The sequence below is a fragment of the Lampris incognitus genome, chromosome 15 (genome assembly GCF_029633865.1).
Source record: "Lampris incognitus isolate fLamInc1 chromosome 15, fLamInc1.hap2, whole genome shotgun sequence".
Lineage (NCBI taxonomy): Eukaryota > Metazoa > Chordata > Actinopteri > Lampriformes > Lampridae > Lampris > Lampris incognitus.
In genome coordinates this window covers 49,382,315-49,404,327 of record NC_079225.1, presented here as the reverse complement: position 1 = coordinate 49,404,327, position 22,013 = coordinate 49,382,315, and the positions used below count along the sequence as shown (strand labels likewise).

The 22,013-nt window shown below is 44.7% G+C and overlaps 1 protein-coding gene across 6 annotated transcripts in view; it reads left to right on the top strand.

The window, feature by feature from the left end:
- LOC130124726 (MAP/microtubule affinity-regulating kinase 3-like) overlaps positions 1–22,013 on the top strand; it is a 96,967-nt gene that overhangs the window by 28,679 nt on the left and 46,275 nt on the right. For 4 of the 6 annotated variants that reach the window (XM_056294056.1, XM_056294053.1, XM_056294055.1 and 1 more), the window contains 9 exons: positions 7,501–7,554; positions 12,854–12,902; positions 16,296–16,361; positions 16,524–16,594; positions 18,226–18,282; positions 18,379–18,513; positions 18,986–19,087; positions 21,081–21,200; positions 21,460–21,559. In XM_056294056.1, coding sequence (XP_056150031.1) covers positions 7,501–7,554; positions 12,854–12,902; positions 16,296–16,361; positions 16,524–16,594; positions 18,226–18,282; positions 18,379–18,513; positions 18,986–19,087; positions 21,081–21,200; positions 21,460–21,559 — 754 coding nt within the window. Of the gene's footprint in view, positions 1–7,500; positions 7,555–8,717; positions 8,723–12,853; positions 12,903–16,295; positions 16,362–16,523; positions 16,595–18,225; positions 18,283–18,378; positions 18,514–18,985; positions 19,088–21,080; positions 21,201–21,459; positions 21,560–22,013 lie in introns of those variants that run through there. The other 2 variants (XM_056294058.1, XM_056294057.1) reach the window with 2 other exon arrangements.

Genomic DNA, 22,013 nt, shown 5'->3' with positions numbered 1-22,013 from the left:
ATCCTGCCGTGCTTTCACTTACATACCAGGATGTTGAGCACGTGTTTCACGCTGCAGAAGAGGCCGAAATGTTCTACACTCAACACCTGGTGAACTTATAAATAAGCCTGCAACGAACGTGGCTCCTGCAATACTGAATGTTGTGGACTACTTCGCACTTAAATTGATTCTTCTCAAACGGCACTCATTACAAAAAGAGGACCTGCCTTGTAAATTGTGGTGACACTTCAGTAAAGTAACGATGTCGTATTTGTGTATTTCTATTTAGTACTAACTAAGGTCTTGTGTCTAACTTTGGTTGGTTAGCAAAACAAGGCTGGTGGGATGAGGGTGTCCGCTTTCCCTTCATTAATTTAAGAAACTATACAATACCATTCTGCTAAATGATTTAGTTTGTTGTATTTAAGGTGTCTCTCCCAGTTTACTTTATTTCAGATGCTTCTTTCCATAGGAGGGCCCTATTCATGCTATTGATATTGTTAAGTGAGCCACAAGTTACGTGGTGTGCGGTGCTTGCTCCCACATGTGCTGTAGCGTGTTGATACGCAGATAAGGCCTCTGGCTTGCCTGCAGGGATAGTTTCGCCCTGATGTTAACTGACACGCATATGTGCAGGGGGTCTGTGTGTTCCGAACAGTGTTGTATTTATCCCACAGCTCCTTGCACTTATCTATAATAGAGCGTTCAGTTTATAGTTATCTATAATAAAGTATACAGTTTATAGTTATCTATAATAGAGTATATGGTTTATAGTTATCTATCATAGAGCGTACAGTTTATAGTTATCTATAATAGAGCGTTCAGTTTATAGTTATCTATAATGGAGCATTCAGGTTATAGTTATCTATAATAGAGCGTTCAGTTTATAGTTATCTATAATGGAGCATTCAGGTTATAGTTATGTATCAAAGAGTGTACAATTTATAGTTATCTATAATGGAGCATTCAGTTTATAGTTATCTATAATAAAGTATACAGTTTATAGTTATCTATAATAGAGCACTCAGTTTATAGTTATCTATAATAGACCATTCAGTTTATGGTTATCTATAATAAAGCATACAGTTTATAGTTATCTATAATAGAGTATATAGTTTATAGTTATAATAGAGTATACAGTTTATAGTTGTCTATAATGGAGAGTTCAGTTTATAGTTATCTATAATAGAGCATACAGTTTATAGTGATCTATAATAGAGTATACGGTTTAGAGTTATCTATCATAGAGCGTACAGTTTATAGTTATCTATCATAGAGCGTTCAGTTTATAGTTATCTATAATAAGATATGCAGTTTATAGTTATCTATAATAGAGTATACGGTTTAGAGTTATCTATCATAGAGCATACAGTTTATAGTTATCTACAATAGAGTGTACAGTTTATAGTTAGCCATAATACAGCATACATTTTATAGTTATCTATAATAGTGTATACAGTTTATAGTTCTCTATAATAGAGTATACAGTTTATAATTATCTATAATAGAGTGTACAGTTTATAGTTATCTATAATACAGCATACATTTTATAGTTATCTATAATAGAGCATTCAGTTTATAGTTATCTGTAATAGAGCATACAGTTTATAGTTATCTATAATAGAGAATACAGTTTATAGTTATCTATAATAGAGTATAACATTTTTAGTTATCTATAATAGAGCATACAGTTTATAGTTATAGACTTAGCCGTATAGGATTGTTCTCCCTTATATGAAAGATGCCGTGTCAGAGTCCTGATTAGTCTGACGTTTGACTTATTTTCTTTTGACAGCCTTGCTAGGTCAGCCATCTTTTGTTATTTTCTGACAGTCTCATGCCACTCTGCTGTTTTCCTGTTTTACTTGGAAACCTGGCGGTGTGTGTTAATAGTTCATATGCAAGCTCATCAGTGCGCTCTGTCTTCTGGATAGAAGGTTAGTACTGTCAGTTATCCTGGAAGTTAGTAAGTAGTTTTACCTGCAGCTCATAATAGGTTGGAAGATGAGCATTGGTGGGGAGGGGGGGCTTTCTTGTTTTACATCCAAGTCAACAATGTCAACATGTATCTATCACTGTCTTCTTGCTGCAGCGCTATACTGGGTTTAGACATACTATATCCAACAGCTTCTCAGCTGGACCAGATCACTATGTTCCACCATCATTTGAGATTGTTATGGCAAATAACCCAAACATCGGTAGAGTGAGAGGCTCCATCGAAATTATTTCTTGGAATATAGGGGGCTTGAACTGACCTGTGAAACATGCTAGAGTATTCTCTCACATGAAACACTCAAATACAGACATCACATTCTTACAAGAACCACACTTGCGCACACTAGACCATCAGAGTCATAGCAGACCCTGGATAGGTCACATTTTTCATTCCATATTCAACTTTAAAATGAGAGGTGCAGCCATCCTGATTATTAAAAATGTCAATTTTATTCCCTCTAATACCATCTGTGACTCTAATACCATCTATGACTCTAACAGGCGATATTGGTAACTCGGTCCCTCTACCAAATCCCAGTGTCTGCGTGTATGCCCCAAATTGGGATGACGTAGAAACTTATGTCGTCACTTCCCTATTTACACACTCACAAGCTAATATTTGGAGGAGACATGAATTGTGTGATGGATCCCAGTCTGGACAGATCTAGCTCTAGAATGGTTGCACTTTCCCAGATATCACAAGCTCTGGCTACCTTTATGAATCAGTGTGGCTGTGTCGACCCATGGAAATTCTCTCATCCAACTGATAGACACTATTCTTTTTATTCACATGTCCATAACTCTTACTCCGGTATAGATGATCTTTTTTCATATACAAGATACTTCTTCCCTCTGTAACCTCTGTTGAATACTCATCTGTAGTTAATTCTGACCACTCCCCTGTGGTACTTGACATATTTTGAAGCGCAACATAGAGATAATTTTTCTTGGAGACTGGATTCCACATGTCTGTCTGACACCAAATTTTGTAATCTTATCACTCAATCTATTGGGCTCTTTCTGGAGATTAACAAAACTGAAGATACCAGTCCATTTTTACTATGGTAAACCTGTAAGGCATTCCTTAGGGGTGAGATACAGTGCCTTGCAAAAAGTATTCACCCCCTTGACAGTCATCAGTAACTTCTGGATTATAAGAGATTCTCATACATGTGTTCCTGAACAATATTGTTGTTGTGAAGCCATAAGCTCTAACAGCATGTTCCCACAGCCAAAATAAGTTATGTTTCACTGACTTTTTATTAATAAATTAAAAACTAAAATATAGTGCTTGCATCAGTATTCAACCCCTTGTGCCCTGAAAGCTCCAAGTTTACACAAATGACAAATTATTCCTAAAACAAACCCCGGTTAAGACAATAGGACATAATTAATGTGCACTTGTAAGATATTAAAGTAACGGTCTGGTTTATGGGTATAAAAGCACTCTGTGTAAAGTTCATTAGCCGGGCGTGAACTCCATCAGAACATGAAGACAAAGGAGCAGAATACTGAAGTAAGAGACAAAGTGATTACAATGCAGAAGGCGGGAAAAGGATACAAAACAATATCCAAGTGTTTGGATGTCCCACGGAACACTGCTGGATCCATTGTCAGAAAGTGAAAGCTGTCTTACACCACACAGACATTTTGTAGGACAGGCTGCCCCTCAGAGCTAAGTGTCCGAGCAAGACGTGGGCTGGTGAGGAAAGCCACACATGTCACTGTGAAGGAGCTCCAGAGGTCAATGGCTGAGACTGGAGTAAATGTGCATGAGTCAACCATATCACAGCTCTCCATGAATCTGGCCTGTATGGGGGGCGGGGGGGGGGGCGCCATGTCATTGCCGGAGGTGCCAACGTAGAACAGTTGAAAACCAGAACAGCAAGAGTGAAAAACCAGAATTTGCCCATAAAAACCAGAAAATGGTCATTGGTGGCGAAGTGAACTCGGAAAATAACCTCAGACCATGCTAAATGTACTGTCATTGATTTGTTATTGTTATTCGTTTCACATGTGTATTTGAAAGGGTCAAACAACAGTCGGTGAATTAGGCTAGAACCAGTTTTTTCATGATTAAAAATGCTTTACACTATATAAACGTCTCATTCATTCATTCATCATCAGCCGCTTTTCTGGGGTCGGGTCGCGGTGGCAGCAAGCTAAGTAGGGCCCTCCAGACGTCCCTCTCCGCAGCAACGCCCTCCAGCTCCTCCTGGGGGATCCCAAGGTGTTCCCAGGCCAGATTGGACATGTAGTCCCTCCAGCAATTTCTGGGTCTACCCCGGGGTCTCCTCCCAGTTGGCCGTGCCCGGTAAACCTTCAAAGGAAGATGCCAAGGAGGCATCCTAATCAGATGGCCGAACCATCTCAACTGGCTCCTTTCGATGCGAAGGAGCAGTGGCTCTACTCCGAGCTCCCTCTGGATGTCCGAGGTCCTCACCCTGTCTCTAAGGATGAGGCCAGACACCCTATGGAGGAAACTCATTTCAGCCGCTTGTATCTGTGGTCTCACCCTTTCGGTCACTACCCAAAGCTCATGACCATAGGTGAGGGTTGGAATGGAGCTTGACTGGTAAATTGAGCGCTTTGCCTTCCGGCTCAGCTCCTTCTTCACCACAACAGTCCGGTACAACGTCTGCATTACTGCTGATGCTACACCAATCCACCTGTCAAGCTCCCGCTCCATCCTACCCTCACTTGTGAACAAGACGCCTAGATACTTGAACTCCTTCCCTTGAGGCAACAACTCATCCCCAACCTGGAGGGAGCAACCCACCATTTTCTGGTAGAGAACCATGGCCTCAGACTTGGAGGTGCTGACTCTCATCCTGGCCATTTCACACTCAGCTGCAAACCACCCCAGTGCACACTGGAGGTCACGTTCTGATGAAGCCAACAAAACCACATCATCTGCGAAGAGCAGAGATGCAATTCTTTTTTCTTTTTTTTAAAAATAAATGTATTTCTAGTTTTCCCCCTTATCCCACCCGATTAACCCAGTGGCATATGGCCGGAACTCTTGTCGAATAACTCCCCTGGCTCACGTTTCCACAGGAAGGAGATAGTTGTAACACCAGCTTCCTTCAAACTCGTGTCAGCTGCTCATGCTATTTTAGCCAAGCCTTGCATGGATTGCATTACCTTCAGGCCGCGAAGGAGATGTCGGGAGAATGCTTTCGGTTGCTTGGCTGCAGGCGCCCGGATGGGCCAGAGGGGTCGCTGGAGAACGACGAGTCCCTGAACACTACACTGATCTACACCCACTATCCCTCGGGTAAGGGTGGCCTATGAATGCCTTACCACGTGGACGCTCTGGCTGTGACCAGTTACGGCGAATCTGGGATACGAACCTCCCAGCCACGTGACAAGCGGATTGCAAGAATGGCGGTTCATTCCGCTTGGCCATCAGAGCGGCCGGCAGAGATGCAATTTGGAGGTTCCCAAAACAGACACACTCCTCACCTTGGCTGCACCTTGAGATCCTATCCATGAATATCACAAACAGAATCGGAGATAAGGGACAACCTTGGCGGAGTCCGACACCCACGGAAAATGTGTTTGACTTTGTGCCAAGAATGCAGACACAGCTCTCACTTTGGTTTTACAAGGACCGGATGGCTTGTAGCAACTGCCCCGGTACCCCATACTCCCGCAGTACCCCCCACAGAGTGCTCCGGGGTACACGGTCGTAAGCCTTCTCCAAGTCCACAAAACACATGTAGACTGGCTGGTCAAACTCCCATGCCCCCCTCAGCACTTCCGCAAGAGTAAAGAGTTGGTCCGGTGTTCCACGGCCAGAACGGAATCCGCATTGTTCCTCCTGGATCCGAGGTTCGACAATCGATCAGAGCTTCCTTACGAGCATCCTAGAGTAGACTTTCCCAGGGAGGCTGAGCAATGTGATGCCCTGATAATTGGAGCACACCCTCTGGTCCCCCTTTTTGAATATGGGAACCACCACCTCAGTCTGCCACTCCACAGGTACTGTCCCTGACCTCCACGCGACACTGAAGAGACGTGTCAACCAAGACAGCCCAACAATGTCCAGAGCCTTCAGCATCTCAGGGCGAATGTCATCCACACCCGGCGCCTTGCCACCGAGGAGCTTTTTAACTACCTCAGAGACCTCTGCCAGGGATATGGGTGGGGCTTTCTACCTCCTCCCCTGAGGACGTGTTAGTCGGGTTCAGGAGCTCCTCAAAGTGTTCTTTCCACCACTCAACAACATCCCCAGTCCAGGTCAACAGTTCCTCTCCCCGGCTGAACACAGCCTGAGTCAAGCCCTACTTCCCCTTCCTGAGTCACCGGATGGTTTGCCAGAACTTCCTTGAGGCCAACTGAAAGTCCTCCTCCACAGCTTCGCTGAACTCCTCCCTCATCCAAGTTTTTGCTTCCACGACCGCTGAAGCAGCAGCCCTTCTGGCCTCCTGATACTTGTCTGCTGCTTCAGGAGACCCCTTGGCCAACCAGGTTAACACATATAAAATTGTCTATAAACACTTAATATTTCATTTTATGATATGTGTACTTATGTAAGCAGATAATCATAAGTGAATTGCATTCTAAAGTTACATTTTTAAATGAAAATGGAAAAATTTTAAGCTCATTGGGAAGGGGTGGGGTGTTCATGATGACGTCTATCTTAACAGGTACCTGCAGAATTTTTCATATTTAAAAAAATAAAGACCACCCACCATATTTAAAGATGCATGGCATCTAATCCTACATCAGTTTCACCCTTCTTCCCTCCAGTGGAATTACATGGTACTGCATGTGGTGAAACCTATGTAGGAATAGACCCCATGTATTTTGAAATATCCCCGATAAGTTTTGAAAAAGACACGACAGGCGAAGCTCTACTCGGAGCGTACTCCGTTTAATCAACAACACAACTAACTACCCTCACTCACATGACTCCGGTGAAACGTTTAACAGGATTGTTGACTGGATCTCTTCACATGCAGGTAAGGCAAGAAGCTGAGCCACGACCCTACCTACCTCTTCATTAAGATGGCGTACAACAACTGGATATAGTTGTGCGTCTTTATCATTGCTGCTCTCAGTTGCAAGTGAGAAAAATTTGACTTTTAACACTGGACAAGTCGGCCGTTGACATACCTGCAAAGGTTTATGTAATAGCAGTTGTCTTGGTTCTTGCACGTGCATACTTTGAGGCATTTTGCTGTCCGGAAACGAAGCTTTAACAAGGTGACCTATGTGATCTGAAACGGCAATAGGTAAATTGTACTCTATAATAAAATTGGTAAATAACGGAATCAGATCGGAATTGAAAAAAAAAAAAAGTGGATCAGTTTATTAAAAAGTAATAGTGTTGCTTAAATAGCAAAGTAATATGCCTTTTTATTTGATATCTTGTCTTGTAAATCCAGTCCTTTAAACTTGTAGGGATACTTAACTGCTTGACCAATCAACAAGCGCTTACTGTTGCATGGCACTGGAGAGCTGCTCACTGACTGGATGATTTGGCTGTCAGTCATGCTAATGCGTGTCTCTCTCGTATAGGTGGCCATTAAAATCATTGACAAGACCCAGCTGAACCCTACCAGCCTGCAGAAGGTAAGGCTCCACCGTCTATTGTTCCATTGTTGGCTTTACGCTATGCTTTACGGACAAGATGTTTTGTGACCATGCTCAGCTTTTCCCCAGCAATTTATAATCACTTGTCACTTATTTGAGCTAAATTGAGTTTAACTGGAATAGAGGAATCTGCCCAAACAGGTCAAACGTCCCTCCTTTGTTTTTCCACTTCTCTTCCTCAACTAACCTCTGCCATAACCAAGCCTTTACCATACATCATAATTCACATCTTTCTCATTCATATTATTGTGATTTACATCTACTACTACCCCTACTGCTACTACTACTATCAGCTACTCCCGTTAGTCGCCACAGCGGATCATCTGTTTCCATCTCTTTCTGTCCTCTGCGTCTTCCTCTTTCACGCAAGCCACCTGCATGTCCTCCCTCACCACATCCATAAAGCTCCTCTTTGGCCTTCCTCTTTTCTTCTTCCCTGACAGCTCCATATTCAACATCCTTCTCCCAATATACCCAGCATCTCTCCTCCACACATGTCCAAACCATCTCAATGTTGCCTCTCTTGCTTTGTCTCCAAACCGTCCAACCTGAGCTGTCCCTCAAAAATACTTGTTCCTAATTCTGTCCTTCTTCATCATTCCCAATGAAAATCTTATCATCTTTAACTCTGCCACCTCCAGCTCCATCTCCTGTCTTTTCATCAGTGCCAACATCGCCAAACCATATAACATAGCTGGTCTCACTACCATCTTGTAAAACTTCCCTTTAACTGTTGCTGGTACCCCTCTGTCACAAATCACTCCTGACACTCTTCTCCACCCACTCCACCCTGCCTGCACTCTCTTCTTCACCTCTCTTCTGCACTCTCCGTTACTTTGGGCAGCTGACCCCAAGTATTTAAACTCATACGCCTTCATCACCTCTACTCCTTGCATCCTCACCATTCCACTGTCTTCTCTCTCATTCACGCATAGGTATTCCGTCTTGCTCTGACTGACTTTCATTCCTCTTCTCTCCACTGCATACCTCCACCTCTCCAGGCTCTCCTCCACCTGCACCCTACTCTCGCTACAGATCACAATGTCATCTGCAAACATCATAGTCCATGGAGACTCCTGCCTGATCTCGTCCGTCAACCCGTCCATCACCATTGCAAACAAGAAAGGGCTCAGAGCCGATCCTTGATGTAATCCCACCTCCACCTTGAACCTATCTGTCATTCCACCTGCACACCTCACCACTGTCACACTTCCCTCATACATATCCTGCACCACTCCTACATACTACTCTGCAACTCCCGACTTCCTTATACACTCACTGGCCACTTTATTAGGTACACCTTGCTAGTACCGGGTTGGACCCCCTTTTGCCTTCAGAGCTGCCTTAATCCTTCGTGGCATAGATTCAACAAGGTACTGGAAACATTCCTCAGAAAGTTTGGTCCATATTGACATGATAGCATCACGCAGTTGCTGCAGATTTGTCGGCTGAACATCCATGATGCGAATTTCCCGGTCCACCACATCCCAAAGGTGCTCTATTGGATTGAGATCTGGTGACTGGAGGCCATTTGATTTGAGTACAGTGAACTCATTGTCATGTTCAAGAAACCAGTCTGAGATGATTCAAGCTTTATGACATGGCGCGTTATCCTGCTGGAAGTAGCCATCGGAAGATGGGAACACTGTGGTCATAAAGGGATGGACATGGTCAGCAACAATACTCAGGTAGGCTGTGGTGTTGACACGATGCTCAATTGGTACTAAGGGGCCCAAAGTGTGCCAAGAAAATATCCCCCACAAAATTACACCACCACCACCAGCCTGAACCGTTGATACAAGGCAGGATGGATCCATGCTTTCATGTTGTTGACGCCAAATTCTGACCCTACCATCCGAATGTCGCAGCAGAAATCGAGACTCATCAGACAAGGCAACGTTTTTCCAATCTTCTATTGTCCAATTTTGGTGAGCCTGTGCAAACTGTAGCCTCGGTTTCCTGTTCTTAGCTGACAGGAGTGGCACCCGGTGTGGTCTTCTGCTGCTGTAGCCCATCTGCCTCAAGGTTCGACGTGTTGTGCGTTCAGAGATGCTCTTCTGCATACCTCGGTTGTAATGAGTGGTTATTTGAGTTACTGTTGCCTTTCTATCAGCTCGAACCAGTCTGGCCATTCTCCTCTGACCTCTGGCATCAACAAGGCATTTTCGCCCACAGAACTGCCGCTCACTGGATATTTTCTCTTTTTCGGACCATTCTCTGTAAACCCTAGAGATGGTTGTGCGTGAAAATCCCAGTAGATCAGCCGTTTCTGAAATACTCAGACCAGCCCGTCTGGCACCAACAACCATGCCACGTTCAAAGTCACTTAAATCACCTTTCTTCCCCATTCTGATGCTCGGTTTGTACTGCAGCAGATCGTCTTGACCATGTCTACTGCCATGTGATTGGCTGATTAGAAATTTGCGTTAACGAGCAGTTGGACAGGTGTGCCTAATAAAGTGGCCGGTGAGTGTACAATACCACACCTCCTCTCTCAACACCCTGTCATATGCTTTCTTTGAATCCACAAATACACAATGTAACTCCTTCTGGCCTTCTCTATACTTCCCCATCAACATTCTCAGAGCAAACATCACATCTGTGGTGCTCTTTCGTGGCATGAAACCATACTGCTGCTTGCTAATCGTCACCTCTCCTCTTAACCTAGCTTCTATTACTCTTTCCCAAATCTTCATGCTGTGGCTGATCAACTTTATACCTCTGTAGTTGCTACAGTTCTGCACATGACCTTTGTTCTTGAAAATCGGTACCAGTATACTTCTTCTCCACTCCTCAGGCATCCTCTCACTTTCCACGATTGTGTTAAACAAGCTAGTTAAAAACCCCACTGCCATCTCTCCTAAACCTCTCCATGCCTCCACAGGTATGTCATCAGGACCAACTGCCTTTCCACTCTTTATCCTCTTCATAGCTGCCCTCACTTCCTCCTTGCTAATCCACTGAACTTCCTGATTCACTATCCCTACATAATCCAACCTTCTCTCTCTCTCATTTTCTTCATTCATCAGCCCCTCAAAGTACTCCTTCCTCCTCCTTAACACACTGTCCTCGCTAGTCAGCACATTTCCATCTCTACCCTTCATCGCCCTAACCTGCTGCGCAGCTATCCCAGCTTGGTCCCTCTGTCTAGCCAATTGGTACAAGTCCTTTTCTCCTTCCTTAGTGTCTAACTTCTCATACATCTCACCATACGCCTTTTCCTTTGCCTTCGCCACTTCTCTCTTTGCTTTATGCCACATCTCCTTGTACTCCTGTCGACTTTCTTCATCTCTGTGACTACCTCACTTGTTCTTTGCCAACAACTTCCTCTGTATACATTGCCGTACTTCCTCATTCCACCACCAAATCTCCTTGTCTTCCTTCCTCTGTCCTGATGACACACCAAGTACCTTCCTAGCTGTCTCCCTCACTATTTCTGCAGTGGTTGCCCAGCCATCCGGCCACTCTTCTCTACCACCCATGGCCTGTCTTAACTCCTCCCTGAACTCCACACAACAGTCTTCCTTCTTCAACTTCCACCATTTGATACTTGGCTCTGCCTTCGCTCTCCTCCTCTTATTGATCTCCAAAGTCATCCTACAGACTACCATCCGATACTGCCTAGCTAGGTTCTCCCCTGTCACCGCTTTGCAGTGTCCAATCCCTTTCAGATCGCGCCTCCTACAGAAGATATAGTCCACCTGTGTGCACTTTCCTCCACTCTTATACACGTCAACCTGTGTTCCTCCCTCTTCTAGAAATATGTATTCACCACAGCCATTTCCATCCTTTTCGCAAAATCTACCACCATCTGTCCCTCCAAATTCCTCTCCTTGACACCATATCTACCCATCACCTCCTCATCACCTCTGTACCCTTCATCAGCATGTCCATTAAAGGCCGCTCCAATCACTACTTTCTTCCACTTGGGTACATTCGCCACCGCTTCATCTGACTCACTCCAGAATTCTTTCTCTTCCATCTCACACCCAACTTTTGGGGCATATGCGCTGATAACATTCATCATCACAACTTCAATTTCAGGCTTCATACTCATCACTCTGTCTGACACTCCCTTCACCTCCAGCACACTCTTGCCATACTTTTCCTTGTGCTTTTAAACTGTCTTAAAGTCACAGCTGCAGAAATGTGAAGCTCTGTCCCCTGCAGACATCCTGCAAGATGTCCTGTTGAATGTCTGTAGGGAAGAGCGATTTTCTGCTGTTCTGCTGTCTCCCTGTCGCTCATGTGTCTTTGTGGGGATGCAGCAGTGATTTTAACGTGTCTCCAGCCAATCAGGCTTATTCAAGACAGGTGTGACCACACCCCACTCCACCACATTCACATCATCATAATTCACGTATAATAATTCACATTATAATAACTCCCTTTTGATAATTCACATCATTATTCTGATACATCACAATTCATAGTCTCATAACTCCTTGCTCATAATTTACATATCATATATCAAACTATCATAATTCACTTTTTAATAATTCACAACAAAATTAATATCAGAGTCATGTTAAGGAACCAGTTAGAGCCTGACCGATGTAGGATTTTTAAGACCAATACTGATTTCAATATTTGAGGATTAAAAAAATCCGATAATGATATATCGGCTGATTTTTTTTTCTTCAGAAACACATACCATAAAGATTTTCTCTAACATTTGTTATATGTATTTATTTGAGAGTCTTCACCAGGATAACATGACATAATGCAGTTTAATAAGAAATTTGTTATATTGCAAAAAATATACCTAACTCTAACCCATCTTAAACGATGCAGTAAACTGATACAGTGACGTAGAGTAAACGCTGCTGTTGAATGGATCGACATGGCTGTCTACAATGAGGATTTGCGACTTTGAGAGTTCACATTACACATTTGAAAGAGAAGCTAGATAACTGTTTGGCTATCAAAGAGGGCGGTTAGCTCACCTCCGAGCATTCACTCTTGTCTGTCGAATATCCAAATTAAAACTAACTTCACCACGGTCTACTCTGCTCCACTGTGCTTGGGTCAGCTGATTGTTGTGATTTGTGGCATTCCAAACATGTGTTGCCAACAGTGGTGTTGTAAACTATGCAACGAAAATCTTCCGTCTCTGTTTCTTTTTTAATTCTAATTTATCTGTCGTTACCATTAATCTGCAGTTAGCTCATAGCCGCATGCGGATTTTTCAGTCGGGCTCTAGACCCAGTATACTGTGTCCTGATGGTTATGTCTTACTGTGTCTCTCTTTTTTCCCTGTCTATTTTTGTCTGCTTAGCTCTTCAGGGAAGTCCGAATTATGAAAATTTTGAATCACCCCAACATTGGTGAGTTTCCCCCAAAACACACACACACACACACACACACACACACACACACACACACACACACAGTAAGACTACTGAGTTTTATTTGGCCTGCTCCATCAGAAGTGCAGCCGTACATTGAGGTAGACTGGAAGGTGAATCATTTCGTGTGGACGCAACGTTTATGGACAGGTACGTTTCATCATCATCTAAGTGACCTCTTCAGTCTCAACTGACTGCAGGTATCCTCACCCTTATAAACAATACATTGACTGCAGGTGTCCCCAACCTTATAAACAATACAGTGACTGCAGGTGTCCCCACCCTTATAAACAATACAGTGATTGCAGGTGTCCCCACCCTTATAAACAATACAGTGACTGCAGGTGTCCCCACCCTTATAAACAATACAGTGACTGCAGGTGTCCCCACCCTTATAAACAATACAGTGACTGCAGATGTCCCCACCCTTATAAACAATACAGTGGTATAACGACCCAAACCAACCACCAGTTTCATATGCAAATTACCGTGACCATTAACTAGAGCAGCGTTTCTCAAACTGTATGCTGCGGCACCCTGGTATGCCATCTGACAGCGTCAGGGGTGACGTGAAAAAATTTGCAAATCTAACATTTTTCATATCAATTTCATATCAATTACCAAGAAGCCCCACACAATCGCAGAGTCCGTCATAATACCTGCTTGCACGGCAATCGTTACCAAAATGCTTGGCCCACAAGCTGCCAAAGAAGTAGCCAAGGTCCCGCTGTCAGACTGCACAATAGCGAGGCGAATCAATAGCATGTCTGCCGATATTGAAGATGTCGTTTTGGATAAAATCAAGGCCAGCGGACATTTCTCCTTACAACTCGACGAGTCAACTGATGTGAGCGGGCACGCTCAGCTTTTAGCAAATGTTGGCTTTGTTGATGGGGGCCGTATTAGAGAGAACTTTTTATTTTGCAAACTGCTCCCCAACAACACTACAGGAGAAGAAATCTTCCGTGTGACAACTGAGTATCTTGACAAGGGTGGTTTGAGCTGGAAGAACTGTATCAGTATTTGCACCGACGGCGCGGCTGCAATGACGGGCAGTGCCAAAGGTTTCATTACCAGGGCCAAAGCGCAAAACCCTGATATACGAACAACCCACTGCTTCCTTCACCGAGAGGCACTTGTTGCTAAGACGCTACCAAAAGAACTTTCCGACGTACTGAACAAAGCAGTGGACATGGTTAATTACATCAAGGCGCGCCCGTTAAAGAGCCGCCTTTTTTCCATTCTTTGCGAGGAAATGGGAGCAGAGCATCAAAGCTTGTTGTTACACACGGCTGTCCGCTGGCTTTCACGGGGTAAAGTTTTGACCCGAGTGTACGAGTTAAGAGAAGAATTGAGGGCCTTCGTGATAGACGAGAAACCTGCATTCGCAGAGCTACTCGCAGATGAGCAGTGGTGCGCAAAACTCGCGTATATGGCTGACATATTTAAGCACATAAACGAGCTGAATATCAAAATGCAAGGTAGACAAGAAACCCTCCTCTCCTCATCTGACAAACTACGCGGCTTCAGGTCCAAGCCCACACTCTGGCGTTCCTTTGTAGACCAGGGCAGGCTGGATATGTTTCCCCTGTGCAATATGCATACAAACAACACCACATTGTCAGGCGTAATAGCCCAGCATCTGACTACTCTTGACGAGCGATTCAATCACTATTTTCCCTCCGAGTCATATGCTGAGTTTGACTGGGTCCGTGATCCTTGGAGTGCGCGTGCAATGGAAAGTGCAAAAGACTGCTCACTCCAATACAGGAACAACTGATGGAGATCAGGGAAGATCGCTGTTTGAAAATGAGATTTTGTGATGTGGAACTGGACAACTTTTGGATATCAGTGGGAAACGAGTACCCACTGGCTTCAAGATGTGCTGTTGCTATTCTACTACCCTTCTCCACAATCTATCTATGTGAACTGAGTTTTTCAAGCCTGACGTACATCAAGAACAGGTACAGGGAGCGACTAAGGACTGTGGACCAGGATCTACGTGTCTGCCTCTCATCCATCCCTGCCAGGATAGGGCAGCTTTGTGCGTCTTCCCAGGCCCATGTCTCTCATTGATGGTGAGTCACGCCCCCTCTCGGCCTCTCTCTCTCCCCTATGCACTCCTGGCTCTCAGTTGTGGCATATTTGTGCGTGAGTGTGTGTTCATGTGCACATGTAGGCCTATCTCACTTTTTAAATGCGGGTTGTGTGTGGGTGTGTCTCTGTGTGTGTGTGTGTGTGTGTGTGTGTGTGTGTGTACAGAGGCTGGATGGAAGAGTACAGATGGGAGTGTTCCTGCCATTTCTTTGTGTGAAGTTCCTGTCACTTCATTATGCTGGGAAGGGGGATGGCAGTTTGAAGGACTTATTTTGACACTTTATTTTTTATTCTGGAGGGATGTTATCTCTTTACCCACCTTATTATCTGTCTGCCTATCTGTTCATTGATACAAGCCGTCCCCTAAAAATAAAAAAGGATATTTGCACTAATAGAGGGATGCAGTGTCGTTTTTAGCTATATTTTTACACTGGGGTGCCTTGAGATTTTAGGCACTTAAAAAGGGTGCCTTGGCTGAAAAAAGTTTGAGAAACACTGAACTAGAGATTCAATGGCCATGTGTGCTATTCACAGAGGATTGGGGAATGTTTGCAATCATACAGCATTGTAAGATGGTGACAGATGTACTCTTACCCCCCCGGTTTAGGGATGGTCATTCCCCCTTCACATAGATGGGTACATCTGTACATCGGTCACCATCTTACTTTGCTGTGATTGCAACCATCCCCCCAATCCTGTGTGAGTGGTACACATGGTCATTGTAACTAGTTAATGTTCACAGTAATTTGCATATGAAACTGGTGGTTGGTTGGGGTCGTTATGCCACTGTATTGTTTATAAGGGTGGGGACACCTGCAGTCAGTTGAGACTGAAGAGGTCATTTAGATGATGATGAAACGTTTCTGTCCATAAACGTTGTGTCTACATGAACTGATTCACCTTTCTGTGACTTTCTCACCTGGATTACTGAGCATGCATCAATACATTAATGAGGATTTGATGTATGTTTGCGTCACCCAGGTGTGGTAATGGGATGGCCCTGGATTCAGTCCCCTTTGGTTCTGACCTCTGACCTCACCGTCTGAAAAGTGTTCACTGCCTTATTGATAAGTGTATATTGTGGAGACCTGTTTTTACAGTGATGTCATTGATGCCGAAACAGGGACTACTGGCAAATCCACGTCCTCTAACGCAGCAGTCCTCTGTCTTACTGATGAGCATGAGTCATCTGCCTTCATCTGCTCTCACAGACCAAGGAAAACAGAATCCAAAACATCAGCACACCCTCATCTCTGTCTCTCTGTCTGTCTCTAGTCAAGCTGTTTGAGGTGATTGAGACAGAGAAAACTCTGTACCTGGTCATGGAGTATGCTAGTGGAGGTGAGTGACAGCTGTTTGTCCGACTGTGGTGTTTATATCACAGTTGTACTTCCCTCTGTAGACTATTCCAGTATAATACCACTGACACACAATGATGATCGAGATGTGACAGAGGGATAGAATGATCATGGATGATAGATATGTGTGTGTGTATGTGTGTAGGGGAGGTGTTTGACTACCTCGTAGCTCACGGGAGGATGAAAGAGAAGGAGGCCAGAGCTAAATTTAGACAGGTAACACACACAGACACAGATATACACAGACACACACCTGCTAAAATAAATATGCATGCACACATGCTTCTAACACAGACAAACACACACACACAGGCGTTCCGGTAGCGTAGCGGTCTATTCCGTTGCCTACCAACACGGGGATTGCTGATTCGAATCCCCGTGCTACCTCCGGCTTGGTCAGGCGTCCCTACAGACACAATTGGCCGTGTCTGTGGGTGAGAAGCCGGATGTGGTTATGTGTCCTGGTTGCTGCACTAGCGCCTCCTCTGGTCGGTCGGGGCATCTGTTCGGGGCGGAGGGGGAACTGGGGGGAATAGCGTGACCCTCCCACATGCTATGTCCCCCTGATGAAACTCCTCACTGTCAGTTGAAAAGAAACAGCTGGTGACTCCACATGTATTGGAGGAGGCATGTGGTAGTCTGCAGCCCTCCCTGGATCAGCAGAGGAGGTGGAGCAGCGACCGGGACGGCTCAGAAGAGTGGGGTAATTGGCCAAGTACAATTGGGGAGAAAAAAGGGGGGAAAAAAGAAATACACACACAAACTGAATAAAGTTGGGCAGACACTACGAGTTAAGTAATCTTGTCCTGCAGGACCTAACCCTAAACCCTAACTCTAAAACCTAACCCTAAAACCTAACCCTAACCCTAACCCTAAACCCTAACCCTAAACCCTAATCCTAAACCTTAACCCTAACCCTGTATGACCAAAGCCTGCGAGTTCTCTGCTCGCACTTCACTGTCCCAGCAACACGCCATGATGCGGGTGCGCACACTGAACTTTTACATGGAACTTCCAAACGGTTTTGTCCATTGACAAATCCAGTAAAAATGCTGCACACCATGTTGCTTTTATTGGTTCGCTCATGCAGGTGCACTCAGGTAGCTTGGCACTGAATTGTGGGAAATTAGATCGTGATACTGCTCAAATTGCAAGACAGCCAACCAAAATGTCGGACATGCCAGAATTCAGTCTGATCATCTGACAGCCAAACTGTTGATCATTCAGGCAATTAATCAAGCGTCACGGGCCCCTTAAATCGCACGTCAGACGACAGCTGATGAGGCGGGTATTCAGTCCGACTCTAAAACGAGTCGGCGTTGGGGAAATTGGGGCTTAACTTGTACAGTGTCTGCCCAGTTTAGAAGGGGCACATATGTGGCAGTGCGGTGTGGAGCCAGTTTATCTGTCCCAAGTTAATTAGACCACCTCAGGACAGATAAATTGGTTCCACACCCCAAACGAAGACACACCAGAGCCAGGGAGAAAGCTGCAGTTGTGGGGGGGGGGGGGACCTGCAGGGCTCTCTTCCCAGCTAGAAGAATTTTAATGAACCTTTGTTGTTAGTCTTTTAACGTGGTTTAGACTTTGGTGTTTTTAAAGTCTTTGTTTTCATAGATGGGCTGTTGTGCCCTGAGACCAAGGACAGCTGGTGCACACCCTGCTCTGACACGGCAGATATCCCATCCTCCCTCGTGAAGCTGTTATCTTTAAAAAGCAGTCACAAAACCAGCTGGTGAGACTGGAGAGACTCGGCTCGCATGTTCAAAAATCTCTTTCTCTGTCTTTACCTGCCTGCCTCTCTCTGTCTGTCTTTCTCTGTCTGTCTGTCGTTCTGTCTTTTCCAGATCGTGTCAGCCGTGCAGTATTGTCACCAGAAACACATAGTTCATCGAGACCTTAAGGTAAAACACACACACATGGCTAACAGACATGACTAACAGACACGTGTAGACATGCTAACACATACCGCTAACTAATGCTGTGCTGTGGCGTTCCAGGCGGAGAACCTGCTGCTCGATGCCGACATGAACATAAAAATCGCAGACTTTGGTTTCAGTAATGAGTTCACCGTGGGTAGCAAATTGGACACCTTCTGTGGTTCACCTCCCTACGCCGCCCCTGAACTGTTTCAGGTACATAGTCACACACACACACACACACACACACACACACACACACACACACACACACACACACACACACACACACACACACACACACACACACACACATGCCCCTACTGACATGCTACACATTGTCCTACTGAATAATCTGAGTAGGCAAGTCCCATTTTTATATAAAGCTCTAAATCAATTCTGATTACATTCTGTTTAACTGATAACCTCCATCCTAAGACCCTCGACTGTGATGAAGAAAACCTCGTGTGGGTGGAGGAAACTACTACTATGTGTTAGAGAACTAGCTGCTCTCCTGATTGTAATAATACATAAGGATAATATTTTATATGCTGGTTGGTTACAGTTTTTTAAACTGGATATGTTTTTAGCGAAACCTGAAGCCTGTAGATTGCTATGCACTGACTACCTCCCCCAACACACACACACACACACACACACACACACACACACACTACCCCTGTACCAGGGCAAGAAGTATGACGGTCCTGAGGTGGATGTCTGGAGTCTGGGGGTGATCCTCTACACACTGGTCAGTGGCTCACTGCCTTTTGACGGACAAAACCTCAAGGTCAGTGACTGTCAGTGTGTTTCTAGAATATCACAAAAGGTGAATCAGTTCATCTGGACAAGTTTGAGAGAAACGTTTCATCATCATTGAGTGACTTCTTCAGTCTCACCTGACTGCAGGTGTCCCCACCCTTATAAACAATACAGTGACTGCAGGTGTCCCCACCCTTATAAACAGTACAGTGACTGCAGGTGTCCCCACCCTTATAAACAATACAGTGACTGCAGGTGTCCCACCCTTATAAACAATACAGTGACTGCAGGTGTCCCCACCTTATAAACTATACAGTAACTGCAGGTGTCCCCACCCTTATAAACAATACAGTGACTGCAGATGTCCCCACCCTTATAAACAATACAGTGACTGCAGGTACCCCGCCCTTATAAACAATACAGTGACTGCAGGTGTCCCCACCTTATAAACAATACAGTGACTGCAGGTGTCCCACCCTTATAAACAATACAGTGACTGCAGGTACCCCCACCCTTATAAACAATACAGTGACTGCAGGTGTCCCACCCTTATAAACAATACAGTGACTGCAGGTGCCCCACCCTTATAAACAATACAGTGACTGCAGGTGTCCCACCCTTATAAACAATACAGTGACTGCAGGTGCCCCACCCTTATAAACAATACAGTGACTGCAGGTGTCCCCACCCTTATAAACAATACAGTGACTGCAGGTGTCCCCACCTTATAAACAATACAGTGACTGTAGGTGTCCCCACCCTTATAAACAATACAGTGGCATAACCATCTAAACCAACCACCAGTTTCATATGCAAATTACTGTGACCATTAACTAGAGTTCCAGTGACCATGTGTACTGTTCACAGAGGATTGGGGAATGTTTGCAATCACAGAATTGTAAGATCTGTCATCTATCACCTTTTCTTGTAACCATTGCCTGGATCATGTCAGGCCAGGAGTCCACAGTCTACAACATCGACAGACCAGTGGTCACTCTTTCAGGGATGAGGATGTGCATGTCCTTGGTAGGGAGGAACACTGGTTTGAACGGGGAGTCAAAGAAGCCATCCATGTGAAGAGGGAACGACCATCCCTGACCCGGGGGGGGAGGCTTAAGAGTACATCTGTCACCATCTTACAATGCTGTGATTGATGCCCTCATTTTGTTTTTCATATGTGCCTGCAGATTGTTTTCAATGACAGTAAATTGAATTGAATTGCAACATTCCCCAGTCCTCTGTGAACAGTACACATGGCCACTGTAACTCCTGTTAATGGTCATGGTAATTTGCATATGAAACTGGTCGTTGGTTTGGGTCATTATGCCACTGTGTTGTTTATAAGGGTGCGGGTACCTGCAGTCAGTTGAGACTGAAGAGGTCACTTATGTTGCTTTTCCACTGCATGGTACCGGCTTGACTCAACTCTACTCTACTCGCTTTTTTGCTTTTCCATTTGGCAAAAGTAAGGGATAGTACCTGGTACCAGGTACTTTTTTTGGTACCACCTCCGTCGAGGTTCTGAGTGAGCTGAGCCGATACTAAAAGGTGAGATGAAAATACCACTATAAATAAATAAATAAATAAATAAATAAAACCAATATAAATATATGTATATCTATTTAGATATAAATAAAATCTTAAAAAAAAACTAGTCAATACGCCCACAAATGACCAGCGGGGCTTTGCTGTGAGGGGATACTATCTGCAGTGGAAAACCACATCCCAAAAAGTAAAGCGAGGGTGGAGCTGAGCCGGTACCATGCAATGGAAAAGGGGCATTAGATGATGATGAAACGTTTCTGTCAATACACGTTGTGTCCAGATGAACTGATGCACCGTCTTGTGATGTCCTCACCTGGATTACTGAGCATGCATCAAGACCTGTTTACACAATAGGTGCATGGTGCAACATGACCTTCTACCTGCCTCTATCTGGTCTGTGTTTTTGTCCGTCCATCTCACTATCTCTCTGTGCCCCTCTGTCTGTCTTTCTGTCTGAATATCTGGTCTGTCTGTAGGACTTGAGGGAGCGTGTGTTGCGGGGTAAATATAGAATTCCCTTCTACATGTCTACTGACTGTGAGAACCTCCTCAAACGCTTCCTCGTTCTCAATCCCATGAAGAGAGGAACACTGGAGGTAGGCTTCTACACACCTGTGTGTGTGTGTGTGGGTGTGGGTGTGTGTGTGTGAGAGAGAAAGAGAGCGTTGAACTCTTTTGCATAAGGGAAGGATTACTTTCTTGTAATCACAGAGCATGGCTTAATCCCTCCTCTACCTGTCTCTCTTTGTATCGCTCGCTCTCTCTCTCACTCTTTCTGTCCATCTTCATCTTTTTTCTCTTTCTCTTTCTCTCTTTCTCTTCCTCATTCTCTGTCTTTATGCCATTGTGTCTCAGCAAATCATGAAGGATCGATGGATCAATGCTGGCTGTGAAGATGAGGAGCTGAAGCCCTTCATCCAACCAGAGCTTGACATCAGTGATCAGAAGAGGATAGGTACACTCACATGAACATTTAATATACACACACATTACACAAGTTCACACACACACATACAGACAGACTCAAGCACACTGAAACGCGCATGAAGGAGACAGGTGACCAAAGAAAAGCACAAACTGACCCTAATCCAAGAATTTTTCTCTGTCTTATTCTTGGGTTAGGGTTTCATGTACCATGGAGATGGTAGAGGGCAGGTCAGATATAATTTCCTGTCCTAACAGGAAATGCTGTGTGTTAAGATTGCATTATTTTTCCCCCACCGGCATTCTTCCAAGTCCTGCCCTTAATGCCTCCACCTGTTTTTTCACCTTGCCACAACCTCTTGAGTGGGGAAACCTAAACTTAACATCTTCTCAACTGTCCAGTCAGCAGACCTGCGTCCTGCTGCAGGAGGCAGGCTATGCTGGATTTTACTGCTAGGGGGAGATAACGGGTTAGGGTCGGGGTC